At 47.8% G+C, this 19750-nt stretch overlaps 2 protein-coding genes across 2 annotated transcripts; both read right to left on the bottom strand.

Annotated features, from left to right (window-relative positions):
• Positions 1-2540: 2540 nt before the first annotated feature.
• EDB91DRAFT_1150500 (uncharacterized protein) lies at positions 2541-3317 on the bottom strand. The gene is made up of 2 exons (XM_041319397.1): positions 2742-3317; positions 2541-2688 (listed from the first exon to the last, which is right to left on the bottom strand). Exon 1 carries the CDS (start codon positions 3114-3116, stop codon positions 2841-2843), a length of 276 nt encoding a protein of 91 aa, XP_041174038.1. The 5' UTR covers positions 3117-3317; the 3' UTR covers positions 2541-2688; positions 2742-2840.
• Positions 3318-3573: 256 nt separating this feature from the next.
• On the bottom strand, positions 3574-4748 carry EDB91DRAFT_1348938 (uncharacterized protein). Its single transcript, XM_041325996.1, has 3 exons — positions 4397-4748; positions 4228-4322; positions 3574-4158 (listed from the first exon to the last, which is right to left on the bottom strand). Exons 1-3 carry the CDS (start codon positions 4595-4597, stop codon positions 3771-3773), a joined length of 684 nt encoding a protein of 227 aa, XP_041174037.1. The 5' UTR covers positions 4598-4748; the 3' UTR covers positions 3574-3770.
• Between the last annotated feature and the right edge of the window lie 15002 nt (positions 4749-19750).

Below are 19750 nucleotides of genomic sequence, written 5' to 3'. Positions count from 1 at the left end.
CTCGTTGTTTCGCAGGTAGCTGAGGGAATTGAGATGGTAAGAAAGTCCTAGTGATGCGCAAGTCCGGTCCAGTATTGTTCGACAGGCCATTGAGTCGATGCCGGACGTGACCGCGCGTTCGGTTCAGCCACTTAGAAAGACACGCCTCGATTGTATAGCCAAACTAGGCGTTATTGTATGACAACCTGCAGGATACAGTGAAGCAAGACTACAGCTGAATAAGGCAAGAATGTACTGCAGGGGCTTAAGCGAGAAACGCGGAAGTTGGCGCGCGCTTTGAGTCATTACATGAATGATGTGCCCATATGCCCATAGGCGGTAGTGATGCTTTAGAACTGTAGTAAGGTGGCGAGTCGCAATGATGAGAGTGACTATCAGAGCTTACCTTACCAAGCCAGTCATGTAATAGTATATCACTACCCAAATGGCGCAGTCTCCCATTGAAGGCGGGTACAGCACACGCCCAAGAAACCTCAAGACAAGTGTGCCCCGAGAATTGCAATGTGTAGCTAGTTCAATTCCTTGTACCAGTTGTCTCATGGATTGGAGGAAGAGGTTTTTGGTGCTTGAGAGTATGCAACACGTCGTATCGGGAATGTTGGCGTCGGCAAGAACGTATCCGGGATCCTCATTGGGCGGCTCCAGGCTTTGTGTTGGTGTCACCATTGAGCTTTGGTGCTATGGAGTGTGAGAGGCATCAACGGACCCGTCGAGCGAGCTGGAGGGATAGACTCAGAGGTGAAAAAGACGGGCGACTTGACAATACAACGTACGTTCATTCACCGTGAATCAACATTAGTACTGTAAGGAGCTACAACATTTTTCTCAACCTTCTGGTGAGTCCTGCAGTACTGAGCATTGAGCACTGAGTCCTGACGACACCACAGATGAGATGACTCCGATTTCAATGACGGTCACATAGGTCACATAGGTAGTGACCGAGCCGTGACTTGTCGATGTAAGTGATGATAAATCTTGTTTAATTTTGATCGATCGCGCTGGAGGACATGCTTGGATCTAGATCTCATATTCTCTGAAAACGAGGCGGGGGCACGACGCCCCCCTCGCGTGACTGGATCACCGAGCTAAGGAACGAAGAATCGAAGGCCAGCAGGCGCCAAATTCACGTACACGATCATGGACCCCACATCATGGGCGTCTGCGCACAAGAACATTCACGAACTTACTTGCGAAGAGCGATCTTGTCCTGCTAGGTACATGTATCTCCCCGCATCATTCTGTGCATTATATTTTGACTTTGACTCTAGAGCATATTCTGATGGAGGATGCCATGATCCGTGGGACAATTATTTTTCACGCCTCATCACCACCTGGGCTTACTGGTGGACCCGCAGAAGGACCACGTAATTGACGTCGGTGACGAACAGAAAGTCACAACATTCAGGCGTTACACTCAGTTCGTCAGGATGTTTAAGGCATACTTTCCATCACTAACAGCACGGAGAGGCTTACTATCGAGCCGATAGCCATGTCTCCTCCACCCGTTCGCATATACTGAAAGGTTCCTCAGTGATTTCTTATACCCTTTCCCAGGATTTGACACTTTATTATATGGTCATCGTCGAATCGGTGCTGAAGCTGTGGAATACATTGAAGATGGACCACCCGATAGACATTATGGCCGCCTGATATGCTCGTGAAATTGAGGCACTTTCTATCAGAATGTCATAACACCCATCACACTGCCGGCTGTATGAAGCCTTCGAAAGTCGTTCAAATCGGAAGGAGCGCTACTGCCCGTCAGCTGCCCGGCGGTTCACTCCACAAGGAGACTATTCTGCTCACGGATAGTACTTCTGTACCGTGCTGGGAGCGGGCGTTCTTGAGCCGCGACAGTACTGAGAGAGTCCACGCTCTCGTTGATAAGGACGTATTCGTTTCGACCGGTACCACAAAGCTTTCAGGTACGGACGAGGATGGCTGTTTGTAATTGGAAGAACTTGTCTTTGTGTCGGAGCAGTTCTAGATGCTGCTTGGGTGAGTGGCTCTCTACGACTAGGCAATGTTAGAAACCTCAACTCCATGCTTCGTGCTCCAGATGTTGTCGTGGGTTCCAACGTGTACTGCTGCAAAGGTTCTTGCAGAAGAGTGCACAACTCGTCGTCTCCGATACTCCATATCGCGCCCGAATCCAACCTTGAGGGGGCTGTCTTTGCAGGACGCCTTTGTCTATTACTCACCTCTTGAGATGCGACTGGCTCTCTAAATTCTACAACTTCACTTCCAGATATTCTGGTTATTAAATCTTATAGAGATGTTTCGCAGGGAATTCGCGTTTGGGTATGTTCCCGCGTTTCAAGATATCAGTAGATACCTTCACACCATGTTTCTAGAGAATAAAAAGATGGGCAGGTATATCGCTAGGCACTTCAAGAGCTGAAACTCAAGCATCCCGTTGAACTACCCCCCTAGCTCAGCTCCAAGGTCGTGTGTAACAACCGCACTTTCTGGTCCATAAGTCGCGGTTTCTGTCCGCGAGCAGCGGCAGCCTGGTCTGCTAACTTTTGAACCTGGCAGCACTTCTCCAAAGATGAAAATGTGAACGGTAGATCCAATCGACTCGGTGGCAACAAGTAGGCCATGGTTCTACCAGAAGGGCATGATAAGCAGGTAAGAACGTGCAACCGAAATCTAAAATATACCTAGAGGATAGCAGCTTGGAATATTGTGAGTATCGACATATGTGAATCAGTGCACCTGCAAACCTTCTTTGAACCCAGAGCAGCCGATATAGCCAAACCTTCCTTGCCGTCATCGACGACGCCGCGAGTTTCGCCGAATATCATATGATCCTAAGTATTCATCGACTAAGATCTCTTTTAAGAACGATGGAGGCGAAATACTTCATAAAAAGCACAGTTGTCCTGAGTGATGGGATCAAGCGGCACCCTAAGGGTGCCGAACGCCATGCCATACGTAGTGTGCGAATGTGCAACACAGATGACATCTGGGCGAGCTTCACAAGCCGGTGAATTAGTGAAGCATGCAGTCTTGTTGAAAAACCGAATGGGTGCAGATTCCTCATCCTGTATTCTACCTTCATGGCCTACGAGAGGGAGGAGTAATATGTCCAGCAACACCTGCGTCGAGGTCATACATTGCTGCGTTGCATGATGAAGACACTTCCTGTTACGAGGAACCAATCTGCTCACCAAAGATACGGTACGCTTGAGCCAGGCGAAATTTCAAGAACACTCAATGTTCGAATGCATCAGAGAACGCCGGACAAGGAGGTACGTTCTTCGCAGAATCCCTCGAAAATTTCACTGTCTTCGTAGGACTGTTGCTGGCGTCCCCCATAGTACGGTCATAGCAACTGGTTTGCGGTCGAATGTGGGATGAACTAGAGCGTGTTAGTCCAGCGAGATTCAGAACGTACGAGGCGAGTAGCTATAAGTATGCATAATCTGGTGGCTGAGTGACGAAGCTGAATCACCAAAAGGCAAGAAAGAAGCGAAGTAGCGAATAATAAGGTGACTGACACGAGCGTTTTATACCACTTGCAATGAGAACTTGATCATGGTCACCAAATCCGGCTTGAGTCTGGCCACACCAGCATGACGAAGCAGATGTCATATCAATATCATGTCACTTAGTATCTCCACTCTGCCAACGATGCTGTAAGCGTTGCTCACAGCGCAGTGCAAGTGCTACATCGATCCGATTCGGGAGTCTATCACATGAAAACACAAAATCGAAGTAAAAAATACAGGTAAAAGGGCGTACAAAAGTAAAAAGAACAGAACACATCAAAGAGCCATCGTAACGCCCAACAAGGCAGGCCACAGAATAAACACCACACGGAACTTGAGTTTCTCAATATCGATGCGGCCAGCCGCGCTGCTCTTGCTATTACCAGAGGGTTGATCGATGTTCCCGATGTCGCCTGGACGGAGGGGCGGGATCACGATGCTCGTCGAGGATGGCATTGAACCTCCGGATACCACGGAAGATGTCGATGAGGAAGGAGATAGTGACAGTGGTTGGGAGGTAGTCGCCTGAAAGAAAAGATTTCCGCTGGTAGAGGTTGAGATAGAACCCTGAGATGACAGAAAAGAGTCGCCTGGAACCACGATGGTGAAGTCGGCGCTGTAGATGGTTGTGTTGTAGGGGGTATCCGTGATGTAACGAAAAGTGCTATGAATCGTGATGTGAAAGGGGGGACTATTGAGAGTCCGCGCCGTCATCTGTTAATTATCCACGTACAAATTGGAGCTATCATGTACAAGCTTCCTAGGTATATCCAACTGGCAGTATTTGGCCGCAGGGCTCACGTTCGTAGCGAGCGTCGCAAGGTACGTCTGCACAAATAAGATAACCCGTCAGGTTTTTGTGCATCTCCACAACCAAGAAAGAAAAGTCGATGAAAACGCACGTCGTCGTCGCAATACAGCTGTATAGTGATACCGCCCATATCGCTGAGCAGCGGGAAACTTCCATCTTCTATCCACCTCGTCAAGGCAGTCTCCCCAGCGTAGTACACGGTGTTCTGGATAGGCTGAATTGGGTACAAGGACGCGGAGACAAGAGTAAGAATGGCGAGTGTCAGCGTCGCGAGAAATACTCCGTGGAACATGGTTCTGCTGGACTCCGAGTCTGGTGATGGGAGAAGTGTACTGAATCTGAATTCCTACGACGCTATTGATGTGATATGACAGACCAGCTGCGTTCAAGAAAATCGCTACTGAAATTTGGCAGGTAAAAGATCACGGTGTAAGGATTGAGGTTTCTCCGAGATGAGATGAACAAGTGAACACAACAGTAATGATATGATATGGACGTATCACATCACGTGCTTTGATTTTCTTTTCCATAATTACATAACTATATGAATGTGCAACATACAACCTTTACTTATCTATGCTTATCTCAATAGAATGTGTTGAATTGATTAAGGTACTACGAGAACGTAAACACGTTAAGCTTCGAGTCAAGGAGATAGTTAAGTAACGAAAGTTTGAGAGAGTTTAACAAAGGAATTTAACGAGAGTTTGGGCAAAACCCGCAGGGTTTCCAGCCGAAACAAGTCTTGGGGCTTCTCTTAAACGGGGCAAGAGCGAGCTGAGATACCCTGAATATAAGGAGCGTGATGACACATCTAGTGTGAGCTCAACCCCAAAAATAAAGGAGGTATGCAAGAACTTATGATGTAGTTGCTTTAGGGAAGTGCGTAGTGCATGAAAGGTTCCAGTACTGGTCGATCCTGCAGGTACAGCACTAAAATTACAGCGTGATGTCGAAGGTAGATCAGAAAGGCATCGCTGCTCCAACGACCCATAGTCTTGACAGACTTGAAGGGTACACCTCATAGCAGATACTTGAGAGTCCTGCCAATCCTAATCCCATGTCCCTTTAGTGAGTCGCTGATCACTCGCTGATTGTAAGCATTTGAGAAACTGGCTCCTCATCAATGGCCTCATTCCCGTGTGGTGCTTCCAGCTGAAGAGTGCGTCAGATGTGGCTGGCTCATTGACGGTGAGATGATTCACGAGTGCTGCTTGAGGGTCGACGACACCCAACTGTGCAGCCCAAAAAACCTCTTCTCCAGCAATCACAACTTTAGTATGTGGCAGACGGAACACTGTCACCTCAAAACCGTTCCTATCTGTCTCATTTCTCATGTCACCCACCTTTACGTGTGCCGATGGGTCAAAACCCTGCAGTGATGGTACCATGAACTCTCCAGTTCTTGCAATGGTGAAGAATGAGGTGGTGAGGCACGCATAGACTGCTGCATGAAGCGGAGTGGTGAGATCCAGCATGGAATGAAGATCCTTGATGAGGTCCACTGAGGTTGCCGGGGTGAGTTGTTTGCTGCCTTCCAGCGCTAACGAGACTTGGTCATGGTTGACGAGCCAAGGTTGGCCATGCAACAGATGCCAAGCATGGATAGAATAAAGGTAGTTCTCAAGCGTTTTTCCCGAATACATTCCTGCGCACAAGGCAATGAACGTGAGGATAAGGAGTGATGGAGCCAGGCACCGCTGAATCTCAGAGATGTTGCGTGTATCACAGAACATGTGAAAAACTAACAGACCTGATCCGTATGTCTCCCGTGTGCTGAGAGCATGCAAATGAGCGATTATGATGAGTATGTGGTCCAGATCCTCGTCGGAGATTGCTACTACCGCTCCGGTGTGGTCCAAACGTGAACATGAAACCGCGGGCACCCACAAACGTAGTCGATCACGAGCCAGGCAGTGTGGTCTCAGAGATGAAGCTATGGGAGTTAGTGTAGGTTTGTAGGGACGAGGCTGTGCTGTCGTGCTCAGTGGGACAATTGGAGGAATGTCGAGGAAACGCGAGGTTCTAATCATGCCAGGTATCATGGAATTCATGGAGCCGATCTCCCCAGTTCCAGTTGTCCTCCTCATCAGCCAACTTATCAGTGCTTGGGTTCTGATTGATGGTGTGATGGTCAAGGGGTGCGACTGATAAGTCTGCCTCAGCAAGAAACTTTGTGAGGTCGCCGGGGAGGGCAATGGGTGGTAGGAGGAAGTGACGAGGGGGGAAAATACCCCTGGAGGGTCCATCCGCAGGGTTGTTGGTGCTGGCGACATATGACAAGTGGAATGAAATTCCCTTGCCACTGGAGTTGAGGAGCTGGTGGATCCAGCGAAATACGAGGTTGGTGGCCCAGTTTCTGCTGCGCCTGTTTTTCCAGCTGTTGACAATTCCTTGGTTGTTGCAGAAAACGCGGAAATGGTTGAAGGGATGGGCTTTGCAGCCCATGAGGATGGCATGGACAAGGAGCTCAAATCCAACACCCTCGGCCCATCTGATGTCCTGCTGACCATCAAGCATTGACCATCCTGGGCGAAGGGTCCAGGCATGCCAATACTCATTAATAGTAATTGCAATCCCGACAGATGTGCTGGCGTCAGAGAATGCACGAATGTCGATGAGGGAGGAGGGCTGTGCAATTGAGTGATTGACACGGGGTTGTGCGAGCTTGGCCTGCCACCAGTCGAGTTCGTTGTTGAGATGGCGAACTGAATGGTGTGGCATGAAAGGATGACTGGTGCAAATTCCGAGCATGGTCTCCAATGAGGTGAGGTAAGTGCATCCCACTGGGACGACCAGGCAAGAGTGTAGGAGTTTGCCATATAGCCTCTGGACCTTGAGGAGAACGTGCGTGGGCTTCAAGTGCCATTCTGTGTTGGCTGTGGAGTACTTATCCTTCTTCGCCAGCGATAATTGCACTGAGAGTTCGATGAGGTTCCAGACCAGGCCCAGGTGTAACACCACGAAGGCAAAGGCTGTGTCCTTGGTTGGTTCCCAAGGAATCCCCAATGGTAGTGAGGTGCGATCAATGTCTGCAAAGGTGAAAGCGAATTCAGCGTCAACATCAGACCACAGAGAGGATTGTGATAGGTCATGAAGTGGGAACCTACAATCTTTGGCATGGACCTCGAAACTGTCATCATCAAACACCCAACCTTTATGCCACAACCGCCCTCTGGATTGTGTTCGCCCTCCAATAGCCAGGAGATTATGCACAGCATTCCTGTGTACGTTATAGTTGAGGAGGTGCTCTCGTCAAACGTGAAAGAAAAGGTGATCATCCACCCATTTTGCAAGTGGGCCAAGACCTGCGGCTCATAATAAGTCAGCCCCGGAATCTGTGACATGGCCATAGGCACCTGCAGAGGGTCCCATGCCAAAGGCAACACACATGTCCATGTGTTATGACCAACGTCCCTTAACCTAACTAGTAGGTGTCTGGAGATTGAATCACACCACAGGACTCATCTGAAGAGGATAAAGCAAGGATAGATTTTGAGAGGGAACGTCTAGGCCTACGATGACGTAAGAACGAAGAGGTTAAGTCTAAGGAGTACTACTGACTACTACTTAGACTATATACTATACTTGGGTCGGAGATATCTGAGTATGAAAGGTTGTGATATATCTATATACGGTCATAACATTGCGCCTGGGCATAGGGCGTCTTATCAACCAATCAACTACAAGGAAGGAGAAAGGGTTCATAGGGGTATCGGGAATTAAGCAGGGTTCTCAGGGTACTGCTTCTATTCAGGGTAAGCGGAGATGAAGAAGGGTGAGAGAGTTCTGTGACAAGAAGTCTCGAGCGGTAATTAAGGATCTTGATAAGAGATGGGATCTGGAGATGTATCGGGTACGATCATATCTAGGGTTTCTCCAGGGTCTTCAGTAATGAGCATGCTTCTCTATGAGCGGTGCTTCTGTGATAGGGGTTCAGGGTTTAGCTGTGACTGTGCAACAGGTTCTTATGTAAGGAGTTCGGTGAATGACAGAGGTAACTCTTAACATGTCATGTGTGGGAAGTGAAGGTCTGCGATGTGAAGGGATGATGACTCTTCGAGAGGTAGCTCGTAAAGGACTCTCGGATATGGTTCGATTATAGAGGCGTGTAGATGCTTATGATGTAACCCGTTGCCTAATCGTAGGACTTCTAAGGATGTGACGACTTTGGATGTCTAGGGTTATGGATATAGATGGATGACATCAACTTAGTATAGATGTGATATAAAGATAGTGATCATTAATCGGTTATCCATCTTATCTTATCAGGGATCTTATCTAATCTAATCTTATCGGATAGGGTGACTTAGGTTTGATAATCGAAATTTAGATGCAGTTTGTAACATTCATGACACCATGCAAAAGTCTCCATCTGGGAGATGAACCACTGCAGCCGCCCATTGCGAGAAATGTAAGGGGATGGTGCGATATGCTTCTGCAACATCACGAGTGGCCACTTGAGACCCTGGTGGGAGGGATCGGATGATGGTGCAGATGGTGTCGAAAGTACCCCATGTACAAGGGAAATCGTCAGAATTAATGCTCAAGTTGATTGATGCGTTGAGATAAGCCAACGAAGGAACCAAGGGAAAGGAGAAGTTCTGTATGACCCGGAACATGCCCGATTTCCCTGGTTTGGGTATGATGGAGATGGGAGAGGACTGAAAGGGACCCAGTAGTTATAATAAACTGTCGTGCATGAATGGACCGATATAATGGCCTGTGGTAAGTTCGCGGGCCAGAATAGTCTCAAAGGCAAACTGAAAGGTGATAAGGGAAGGGCTATTAGGTGGTGATTGAGTATGACAAATGCTAGGAATATTGATGTTGAAACCCAACTGGAGTCCCGCAGGCAAAGTTGGATAAGTTTTGAGAAGATTATATGTATGTAGTTGGCTCTCCCAGACTGCATGATTATAAGGGGTGACTGGTTGTTGTCACCTGCACTCAAGAGCAAGCCTGGGCTCCATGAGATGTGGCCAGGCAGCCTGAGCACACATGACGTTCATTGTGCTGACGATTGGGGCAGCTTCGTGCCTGCTGCCAGTTGACACACAGTGGTTTGTCCGAGCCTCGCAATAGGAGAGACTTGTTGGAGCAGGTTGCAACTGCTGGGAAGTTGTTGTCCCATAGGCATTTGGTGGTGCATTCGATGAAACTGTGTCCGTTGTGGGTACAACAAGTGCAGCTGCGATAAATTGATCTACTACACAGTTGGGTCTTTGCTACCTGCTGCCTCACTTGAGAACAAGCATGTTTGACCCTTAAGGGGATTGCTACTGGGGATTACTAGTCTCCGTCTAAACGACCCTAATCAACCCTACCACAGGTAGGATGAGGATCCGCAAAAATGTGGAACAAGCGGAACAAGCGGAACTCAAGCGGAACAAGTGGAACAAGCGGAACCCAAGCGGAATGGAAAGGAATGAAACAGAACTCAAACAGATAAAGCGCGGAACGTACTGATTCATTGGAACTTGCAGGTCAAATTGAAGGAAGTATATCACAAGGTTAGATTAATAGTGGGCATAAGTCAAAGCGGTCCTCTAGTAAGGTGAAGGGAAAGTGGGAAGGTAAAGGATGGGATTCAATAAAAAAAAACACCCAAGCCCTGAGTACCGCTACTTAAAGGGAAGATTATTTTCAAGGAACACTGAGGTACAGGTAGTAAGTTCTCAGGAAGCGGAAGTGAAGGCAGGCGGTGCACATGGGCGCAATACTCCAGAATAGGGGTCCGTGCCATAAGGGCATGTGTCAATTTGATCCAGATAATGTTAGGAACAACGGGAAGAGAGATACAGCGTACCAATGGACCTGGAAGGATGGGGACAGGACATGCAAAGGTTGTCCAACGATGCGTGGGAATATCGGATAGTGCGGGTGTGTTCCAAAGGATGTGTGGGAAATGCGGAACGTGCGGAATATGCAGAACTGATGTGAGACAATGCAGAAAGGACGGGGTTTGATGCCTACAGTGGGGGAATTCCCCACACCATGACACCCCAGGCAAACTGTGCACATGGCTGGGGCATGATGGCCATGTGTGCTGTCTTGAAAACCTGACTGCTGTGCAGTTGCCTGAGAGTTCTTCGCTCCACTACTCTTCTTAACGGCTCCAGGAGAGGCTGAATGCCGCCATGCTTGTGGGGACACTGAGCATCTTGAACGTCTTGAACACTTGTGAGAGGAGTGTTCTCCCTGCCCACTTTGAGAATTAAGGCCTTGGTTCTGCATCTGATGGTACCAGCCACTAGATTAGATATGCAAGTGAACATGAACACAAATCATAAACACAAACACAGCCACAGGGTTTGAGGAACCAAACACAATAACACATAAGGCCAGCACATGAGTCAAAATGTAACACCGATAGTTAGATTTATTTTGAAGCAGGTTGGTGTTCACGATGAAAATAATATATAGACATTGTCAGTGTTGGTCTGAATCGAAAAGTGGTTAAGTTACATACCTGGAGGTTCGGTCTCGAGTTGTCTGAGCGTATGAGAGATGACCAATATACCTGCTCAAAGGTGCATGCAAGGGCTGTGTCATCAATTACTGAGATGTCCCATGCCCCTTTGGCAGATGCGATGGTGCTATGCCATGCACGACAGTTGCTCTTCTTGAAACAAGAGAATGGCTTTCTGAGCCAGTAGATTGCAGGAGTTCCAATAGCGATGGAGCATGATGGCTCCCCAGAACTGTGCCAGCATTAAGATTCTCTGCTGGGCCCAGTCCCAATCCTCAAGCACTGCCACTATGCGTGGTACAGCTTGAGAAAAATCTGCTGGTGCTAAGTTGTGATCTGCAATGACTCCTGAAGCTGGTTTCAAGGATGCCAAGTTGATCCATACTGTGGAACCATCTTCACCTTTGGTGGGCACCATGCTATCGTCATCACGGGTGCTGATAATTGATCATTGCATCATCAAGGCTGTGATTGGTCCAATAGTATAGTTCAATGTACTGACCGTTGTCCAATTTTTGCAGGGCAAACTCAGGAAAATAAAGCTTCTTCATCATTAGTGAGTGGACTGTGGTCGCATGGGAATTGGCAGATGCTTGAAGCGATTTTTATTTCTCTTGTCTGCTTTCATCGTGGCTTCTTTGAGTTGAAGGGCAGCCCTCTGATGTTCCACTTCTTCTTTGGCTAAATGTTGCCTCTTAGCATTCAAAAGTTCATCCCCTACGACTTGTTGATGCCATTGCAGGGACAAATCCTTGTTGGTTGTTATCTAGATGTTGCAAAGAGTCTCTGCTGCCTGAGCTTCTGTGACATTGGCATTGACCATGCTAGTGCGATTGACTCTGTACTGTTCTGTCATAAAGTCTGGGCATACTAAAAAACTTGGATCAGAGTGCAATCTATCCATGTGGTATTACTGAATTTGAAACTTCCGCGATTGCGGTTGCTGCTATTGCTTTTAAAAGGCAGAGTCAACCAGAAGATTTAGAATACTAGCTATGACACTGGAGGATGAGTGACGGGGAGAAGGAAGAAAGTGTGAGCATTCTCTACCTGAAATGGTGTAGACTTCCTTCTAACCACGTGCTCGTTCATCGCACTTGAGGTAGAATATGACTCAACCAGTTCACCCAGGTCATACCCTTGGCAAGTTGAACTGGCTGGTTCGTGACAGAAAAGCATAATTTTGACTCTGTCTTACCTCAACCACAATCTCACTCATTTCTCCATCCAACTTTGTGATATGTAGGTGACTAGTGTTTGCAGGTCCAGTTTCTGGACCTGAAAAAGACCGAGACTGGACCGGACCACAACCAAAGTCCAGTCCCAAAAGTCTGGTTGCCTACTTGTTTGCTTCACACCCAGTTGCCGGTTGCCCTACTCAAGCTAGTAGGTCAAGGACCAGTTCAAGGACCAACTGCAACCAGTTGCAATCGAGACCAGTTACAAGTACTATGATGAAAATTTTTGACTATGTAAATATATACAAGACTTGGACTCTGTCACTATAATCTATATAGCAACAACCTCATTGACTTGGCAGTCCTACTCAGCCATCTCATTGTCAAGATGGAGCAGTTCTTTAAACTCCTCCAACAGAACCTCCTTGACTAGGACAGAATTAGTGGCAGCATGCATCAGGAAAACATTGAGTCCCTTTTTAGACTTATGACACTAGCTAAGGCACTCAAGGAGACTAAGGAGGTTGTATTTGACTTAGCATGCTTATTTGCAACCTTTCCAAGGCAGTCTAGGGCGGATGTGCATTTTAAGAAGATTAAGAAAAATCCATTCACTAAGGACATCAAGAATGGTACTAGTAGCGAAAACAGAGCCTCTCAAAAATGCAATGAATGACCAGCCTCCAACTTTCAGCCCTACTTTAGATTCAGGAATGAAGGAGCAGGAGATAGTAGAGTGAGACAATACGAGCACAACCCGAGAATGTGAAGAACAACACCACAATGTTGGCCGAGAATACCAATATTGAAGTGTCAATTCCTGTTACATGAGTCCTTTACTCGAGACCTAAGATATTATATTCTTATCAGCTCCTTCCCGTTCGCTGTTTGATCAGCTCGCATAACCACAGGTTATGAGCTCTGACTTGACCATGGATACCTTGCTCCCCAGTAATACCTCTGCGCTCTTTAACATCCCCAAGCTCGCTGAAGACAGTTTGAACTGGATAACCTATAAGGAGAGAACATTAACAGCTGTAGGTGCCCGAGGTCTGATGCACTATACCTAATGGTTGAGCCACAAGACCAATCCAATTCAACATTGACCTGAAGATGAGCAGTGTCAAGAAGTCAGATGGCTCAATGCCTATGCCAATGGAGATTGAGGAGTTAGACAAGAAGAATGACAAGTTCTTCCAAAAGGACTCACTTGTTAAACAGCAAATATTCAGTACCATTACCGATAGAATGCTCCTTTGTATTCAGAAGCTTGAGGATGCCTTGAAGATCTGGGCCAAGATTTGCAACATTCATGAGGGTAAAACTGAACTCGTGCAAATTGACTTACATATCATTTGCAAGAAATGAGGTGTAAGGAGAATGGTGACATAAAGGCTCACTTTAGCGAGATGCTTCGGCTCCACGAGTTGCTGGTAGGCATGGGTGCCACCATTGAGGACAGAGACTTCTATGCAATCCTACTAGGATCCCTCTCAGAATCATATTGACCTCTACTTTCGTTGATAAACGCCACTGCAAAGGTTATGCAAACACTCCTCAGCCTGTCCTGAACTTATTAACATTGTGTCCAAAGAGTACTGAGCATAGGCTCCTCATGGATTGACACAGCTCAAAGAAAGGCAGTAGCTCGGCTCTAATGGCCAAAGGTGGTCCAGGCAAGGGCCGCAAGCCTGGCAGACCGTCCCAAGCCAATGAAGATGTGACCTGTTTTAACTGCGATAGGAAAGGTCACTGTAAGAGCGACTGTTGGAGGCCAGGGGGAGGAAAAGAAGGCCAAGGGCCAAATCAGCATCAGGAGAAGAGTCCATGCTCACCTGAAGGAAGGCGTGAATGCCGTAGCATCCACTCCAGACTCTGCAATGAACTATGCCTTCACAACGTCAGACCTTGCTGGTATAGTGGGGCAGATGTACATACCGGTTGAACACTGTGGGGCTATTATAGATTTGGGTGCTACCTTGCATTTCTGTCCTGATTGCTTGAAGTTCCTCAACTTTGTCCCCATAGAGCCTCAAGATGTGCACACAGCTGATGAATCTGCTGTTAGTGTGATTGGAAAAGGTTATGTCCAGTTGGACTTACCAAATGGAAAGAGCTGAACGTCTGTCACCCTTTGTAATGCACAATACACACCCAAGACAGGCCTTCATGCTAATATCCACCCATCATATAACTGTGGGCAGCCTCGCTGTTCATTTTGAGGACAAGGTCTGTAAGATCATGTTCCAGGGACCTGACCACACTATAATAGCCACCATTCCCCAAGTTGAAGGCCTATACAGCATCACCACATGATCTAAGTACTATGCCAACCTAGCTACAGTCAAACTCATTGTCCATGACCTTCACAAGACCCTTGGTCATATCTCTCAGGTGGCTGTCAAGCATTCCATTGACAAGGGACTTGTCTGGGGCCTCCATCTCGATGCCTCCTTGAAGGACAAATTCTGTGATGCATGTGTAAAGGCAAAGTCAGTGTATTGCTTGTTTCCAAAGGAATCCAAGAGACAAGCCAAGACTTACAGTGAAGTTATCCATAGCGACCTCTGGGGACTGGCGCAGACAGTCAGTCTTGCCGGGTGTCATATCCCGTACCTCCGGATCTGGAATTCTGGATCTACTCCATTAAAGTCCAGTTCTCCATCCTACTATTCCACCCGGCGCTCCGCCTTCATCTCCGCACTCACCCCTAACTCCTTTTAGATTAGCTATTGCTCCGGTTAGCAGTTATGTCCTTTTCTGCTATGCTTATTGATCCATCCATTCTTACTTCATTTCTGACTTCACTGCTTTGATCTGTTACACTTACTAATAGACTTTCCACATGCTTCGTACATAGCCCTTACCTTTGCTGACTGATTTACTTACATGATACCTACTGTCATATACCCAATTCAGCCACTTCCAACACCATTCATAGACGTCCCTACTATTGGTCCGACCCCCTGTTACCCTGTCTGCTCCATCCCTCCTTCTCCGACAAATGCACAAAGTGCACCTCAGCAGGACTAGCTCTGCTACCTCCGCCCGACTCTGCTCCGCTCCTCCGACACTACCCCTATTTCCTCCAACACCATACCCCTACCTTCCGACCCTATCTGGAGCTCCGCTCCTCCACTCCATTGGTCCGACCGATCTTATTCCTACTCCCTCCACCATCTCCGCTTTTCTGAACCACTCAGTTCCTCCAGTTTCTCTCGTATCGCCTCACCCGACTATTAGTCCGCCCGACCGCTTCACCGGTCCACTCCTAGACTAGGTACCACTCAACTGGTCCTATCTCCGTTTAGTATCATAGTTCCTCCTTTCAGATCACCGGTAATTCCTATACTGGAGTGGTTACTGATCCATCGCATACATACTGTTCTCCAAGCCTTTTCTCGTATGTCTCAGCCATCCTTCTAGTAATCCTGTACACTCAGCACATAGCCTTCTGCTATGCTATGCTCATCACTTAGAGTATATAAACATATGTACATTTGTCTGTAGATACTCAGTCTGAATATTACCTTTTCTAAAGCCCTGCTCTCTTGTCCTTGTTCTTGGGTAAACCCCTTGACAACTCCTGTTTGCCGGCCTAGGGGATTGACTCCCTAGGATGGCCACCTCCTCCGCTCATCCGACTTCCTGCGCCTTCACCGCCTTTCCCACACGTTGGACTTATGACTAGTACTCTTGTACCTCTGTCCTCTGTGTTCCCATTCTGCTTTGGACTTTTGTCCAAGCAGTCTCCTCCGCTCTGCTCCCACTGTTAGCTCCGACTGCAGAAGCCCTCCAACTCTCCCCTGTAGGGCGGACCAATCTCCGCCCGATGTTCCCACGCTTATCTAGTAGTCCATCGGTCCTCCTTCAGGGGACCTCTGCTCTGACGTACTGTCGGAGCTAATAGAACTCGAGTCAGACTACAATCCGAAATTAGGGGCACATACTCGGGTAAGGGGCGCAGCGCATGAGCTGAAGCCAAGCCCCTCAGACTCAGCCTTACCCCCGAGCACAGTTTTAACACCTACAGTATATAAACCCCTGTAATACTCCGGAACTCCTCAGTTCAAATATCATCTTAGTTCTGCTCATTCCTGCAATCTCCGGACTTGAGTCTCATCTCTTGTCCACCTCTGAGTCTTAGGGGTAAAACCTTAGGACTAATTCTCTGACTCTACCTTAGGGTAGTCTAACCTCTGTTCTGTTTCTACTCCAGACTTCCATAGTAGCCTTACTCCGTTCCCACATAGTCTTCCGGAGTTCTGCCAAACTCCACCAATGTTTGTCCTCCAGAACTCCCCGGACTTCCGTCGGACTTCCCCTCTGCCCTTGGAAATTAAGGGCATGTACTCAGGTAAGGGGCACAGTGCACGAGCTGAAGCTGAAGCCCTTTGAGTAGTCTTTCCCTTGAGCACGACCTTAACACCGGGTCAAGCTATTATATGAGCTTTACTGATGATTACTTGAGGGAGATGGCCATAGTGTTCCTGAAATAGAAAAGCGAAGCCCTGGAAGTGTTTCACCAGTATGAGGCCAAGCTCACTACCCAGCATGATGGTCATCGCATCAAGATGCTTTGGTCTGATAGAGGTGGGGAGTACTTGAGTGCAGAATTTGATGTGCACCTGAAGGATCATGGAATTGTTTGCCAGCTGACCATGCATGACTCTGCACAACAGAATGGAGTGGCGGAGAGGGTCAATCGCACCCTGGTTGAACATGCCCGCACAATGTTGATTGTGTGGGCAGAAGCGATTAACTACGCAGTATGGTTGAAAAATCACTTACCATCTAGTGCCATCCCAGGTCACACCCCATTTGAGCTAGTCAACAAATGTGTCCCCAATCTATTGTAGGTCCATGAATTCGGCTGGCCTGTCTTTGTACACCTGGAGCATGCAGGCAAGCTTGAGCTGCGCGCAGAAGAAGCACTCTTTGTGGGTATAGATGCTGAGAGCAAGGGTTACCAAGTGTATTGGCCATTGAGGTGGAAGGTGTTGGTCAAAAGAAATATGACTTTTGTGCTGCATGGAGTTGTAGTAGGCGAAGATGCCCAGAATGAGGGGGAGTCATTGTTTGTTAGTGCTAACCAAACTGCTCACAGTAGCACCAGCACACCTAGCATTCCAGTCATTCCACCACTCCAACCTCCTGCTACACCAATCAAACCATCTCATCAGCTGCAAATGCCACCTGCACTGTGGACTACTCGAGTATGACCCCCTCCAGCATACTACACAACACTCAATGAAGGCAAAAGAGCTACTCTCATGGCTGAGTCTGTATTTGACCCAATAGAGTCAGACCTTGCAGATGAAGAAGCGATAACTCACTGGCAGAAATATGCTCTGGCAGCTGTGGAAGTGGAACCCACCCTAGCACAGGTGTTGAATGGTCCAGACATAGTAGAATGGCAAGAAGTGATTGACTATGAAATTAGCCAACTTGAGAAGCTTGGAACCTGGGAAGTTGCTGACAAACTGTCAGGCGCTAATATTATCCCCTGCCATTATGTCCTAGCTACTAAGTGCAGCCCTGATGGGCAGAAGCTAAAGCTGCAGGCCAGACTCATTGCAAATGGACAGTGCCAACAATATGGGCAAGACTACTTTGAACCCTTCACACCGACCTCCAATATGTCTACCATAAGAACTGTTCTCACCATGGCCACTCAGCAGGACTGGGAGATACATCAAGTAGACATCAAGAGCACTTACCTCTATGCAGAGATTAAAGAGACTATTTATATGAGGGTGCCCCCTAGATACTTGAAGAAGGGAGAAGAAGGGAAGGTCTTGAGGCTATTGAGGAGTCTACCCGGTTTGAAGCAAGCTGGCTTCGAGTGGTTGGAGGAGTTGGCTGGGGCATTTAGGAAGATGGGATTCTCCCAGTTGCAAGTTGACCAGGCAGTTTATTTCAAACAATTGTGAGAGGAGCATACAGTCATCAGCGTGTCGGTGGATGACATGGCTGTAACATCAAAGGACCTGGGGCATATCATGCATTTCAAGGCACAGTTACGGGAGCACTCTGAGATCACTGACCTTGGTGACCTTCATTGGCTGCTCAGCCTCAAGGTAATGAGAGACCGCATAGCTCGCACTATCACCCTGTCACAAAACACTTATATCAACATGATACTCAAACATTTTCATCTCACTGATGCCAAGAATGCCCAGACCCCAATGGATGTTGGAACAATCCTATCTGACTCTCAATCCCCCACGACTCACGCACAGCTTGAAGACATGCACGACATACCATATCAATGGGCAATAGGATTGCTAATGTATGCAGCTACAACACACAACTTGATATTGTGTTCTCTGTCGTGACGCTCTTGTAATTTATGTGAAATCATGGTAGAGTCCATTGGGAGACTGCCCAGCATGTTATTCGCTACCTAAAGGGTACTGCTGACCTTGGACTTACCTTAGGCGCTACAGACACAGGGATAGAAGTGTATGTTGATGCAGACTGGGCCTTGCAACCCTATCGCCACTCTATGTTAGGGTATATCGTGTTGTTAAATGGTGATCCAGCAGCATGGAGTGCTTGCAAGCAACCTCTGATTGCATTCTTGATGGCTGAAGCTGAGTACATTGCTCTAACGATCATTGCAAGAGAGATCCTATACCTGCAGCTACTGATCAAAGAGCTGTATGAGTCACCCCCTCTCCCTACCCCAGTGTACTGCAACAACCAGGCCGCCATAGTGCTCACTTCCAACAACAAATTTCAATCCTGCACCAAGCATATTGATCTTCAATACCACTTTGTCCACTGTGAGGAATGCTCCCATTGTGGGCGTAAAACCCTGTCAATTCCACATTGTCTCACATCAGTTCTGCATATTCCACACATTCTGCATTTCCCATGCATTGTCCAATGGGTTCCGCATTCCCACGCATCCTTCAGAACATGCCTGCACTATCCAATATTACTGCACATTGTTGGACGACCTTTGCATGTCCTGTCCCCATCCTTCCAGGTTCATTGGTATGCTGTATCTCTCTTCCCATTGCTTCTAACATTATCCAGATCACATTGACACATGCCCTTATGGCATGGACCCCTATTGTGCAGTATTGCACCATGTGCACTGCCTGCCTTCACTTCTGCTTCCTGAGAATTTACTACCTGTACCTTGGTGTTCCTTGAAAATAATGTTCCCTATAAGTAGTGGTATGCAGGGCTTGGGTGTTTCTATTGTTCGGTTTTGTTATTCACTTTCGCTTTTGTACTTACTTGTTAAGACCATGCTCAAGGGTAAGGCTGAGTCTGAGGGGCTTGGCTTCAGCTCGTGCACTGCGCCCCTTACCCGAGTACATGCCCCTAATTTCGGAATGTAGTCCAACACGAGTTCTATGAGTTCTGACAGGATGTCGGAATGGGGGTCCTCTGAAGGAGGACCAATGGACTACTAGGTGAGCACGGGAAAGTCAGCCAGGGGTTGTTCCACCCAACAGGAGGGAGGCGGGAGACTACTGCGGTCGGAACCAACAGTAGAAGTGGAGCGGAAGGAACTGCTTGGACGAAGTCTGAAGCAGGGCGGAACAGAGGGGACGGATGTGCAAGAGTGCAGGGGTCAGTTCCGATGCACAGGAAAGGCAGCCGACACACAGGGAGTTGGAAGAGTGGAGGGACGGAGGAACAGGGGAACAGAGGAACAGGGGAATGGAGGAACAGAGGAGCAGAGGAACAGAGGAGCAGGGAAGCGGCCGACCTAGGGAGTTGTTAGGTACTGTGCCGACTCAAGAAGCAGAGGGGTTGGGGCTTGGCTTCAGCTTTT

This window comes from Suillus paluster (assembly GCF_016628075.1).
Source record: "Suillus paluster strain FC165 chromosome Unknown EDB91scaffold_56, whole genome shotgun sequence".
Classification (NCBI taxonomy): domain Eukaryota; kingdom Fungi; phylum Basidiomycota; class Agaricomycetes; order Boletales; family Suillaceae; genus Suillus; species Suillus paluster.
The sequence above is the reverse complement of the archived record's forward strand: the minus strand, read 5'-3'. Positions and strand labels throughout refer to the sequence as shown.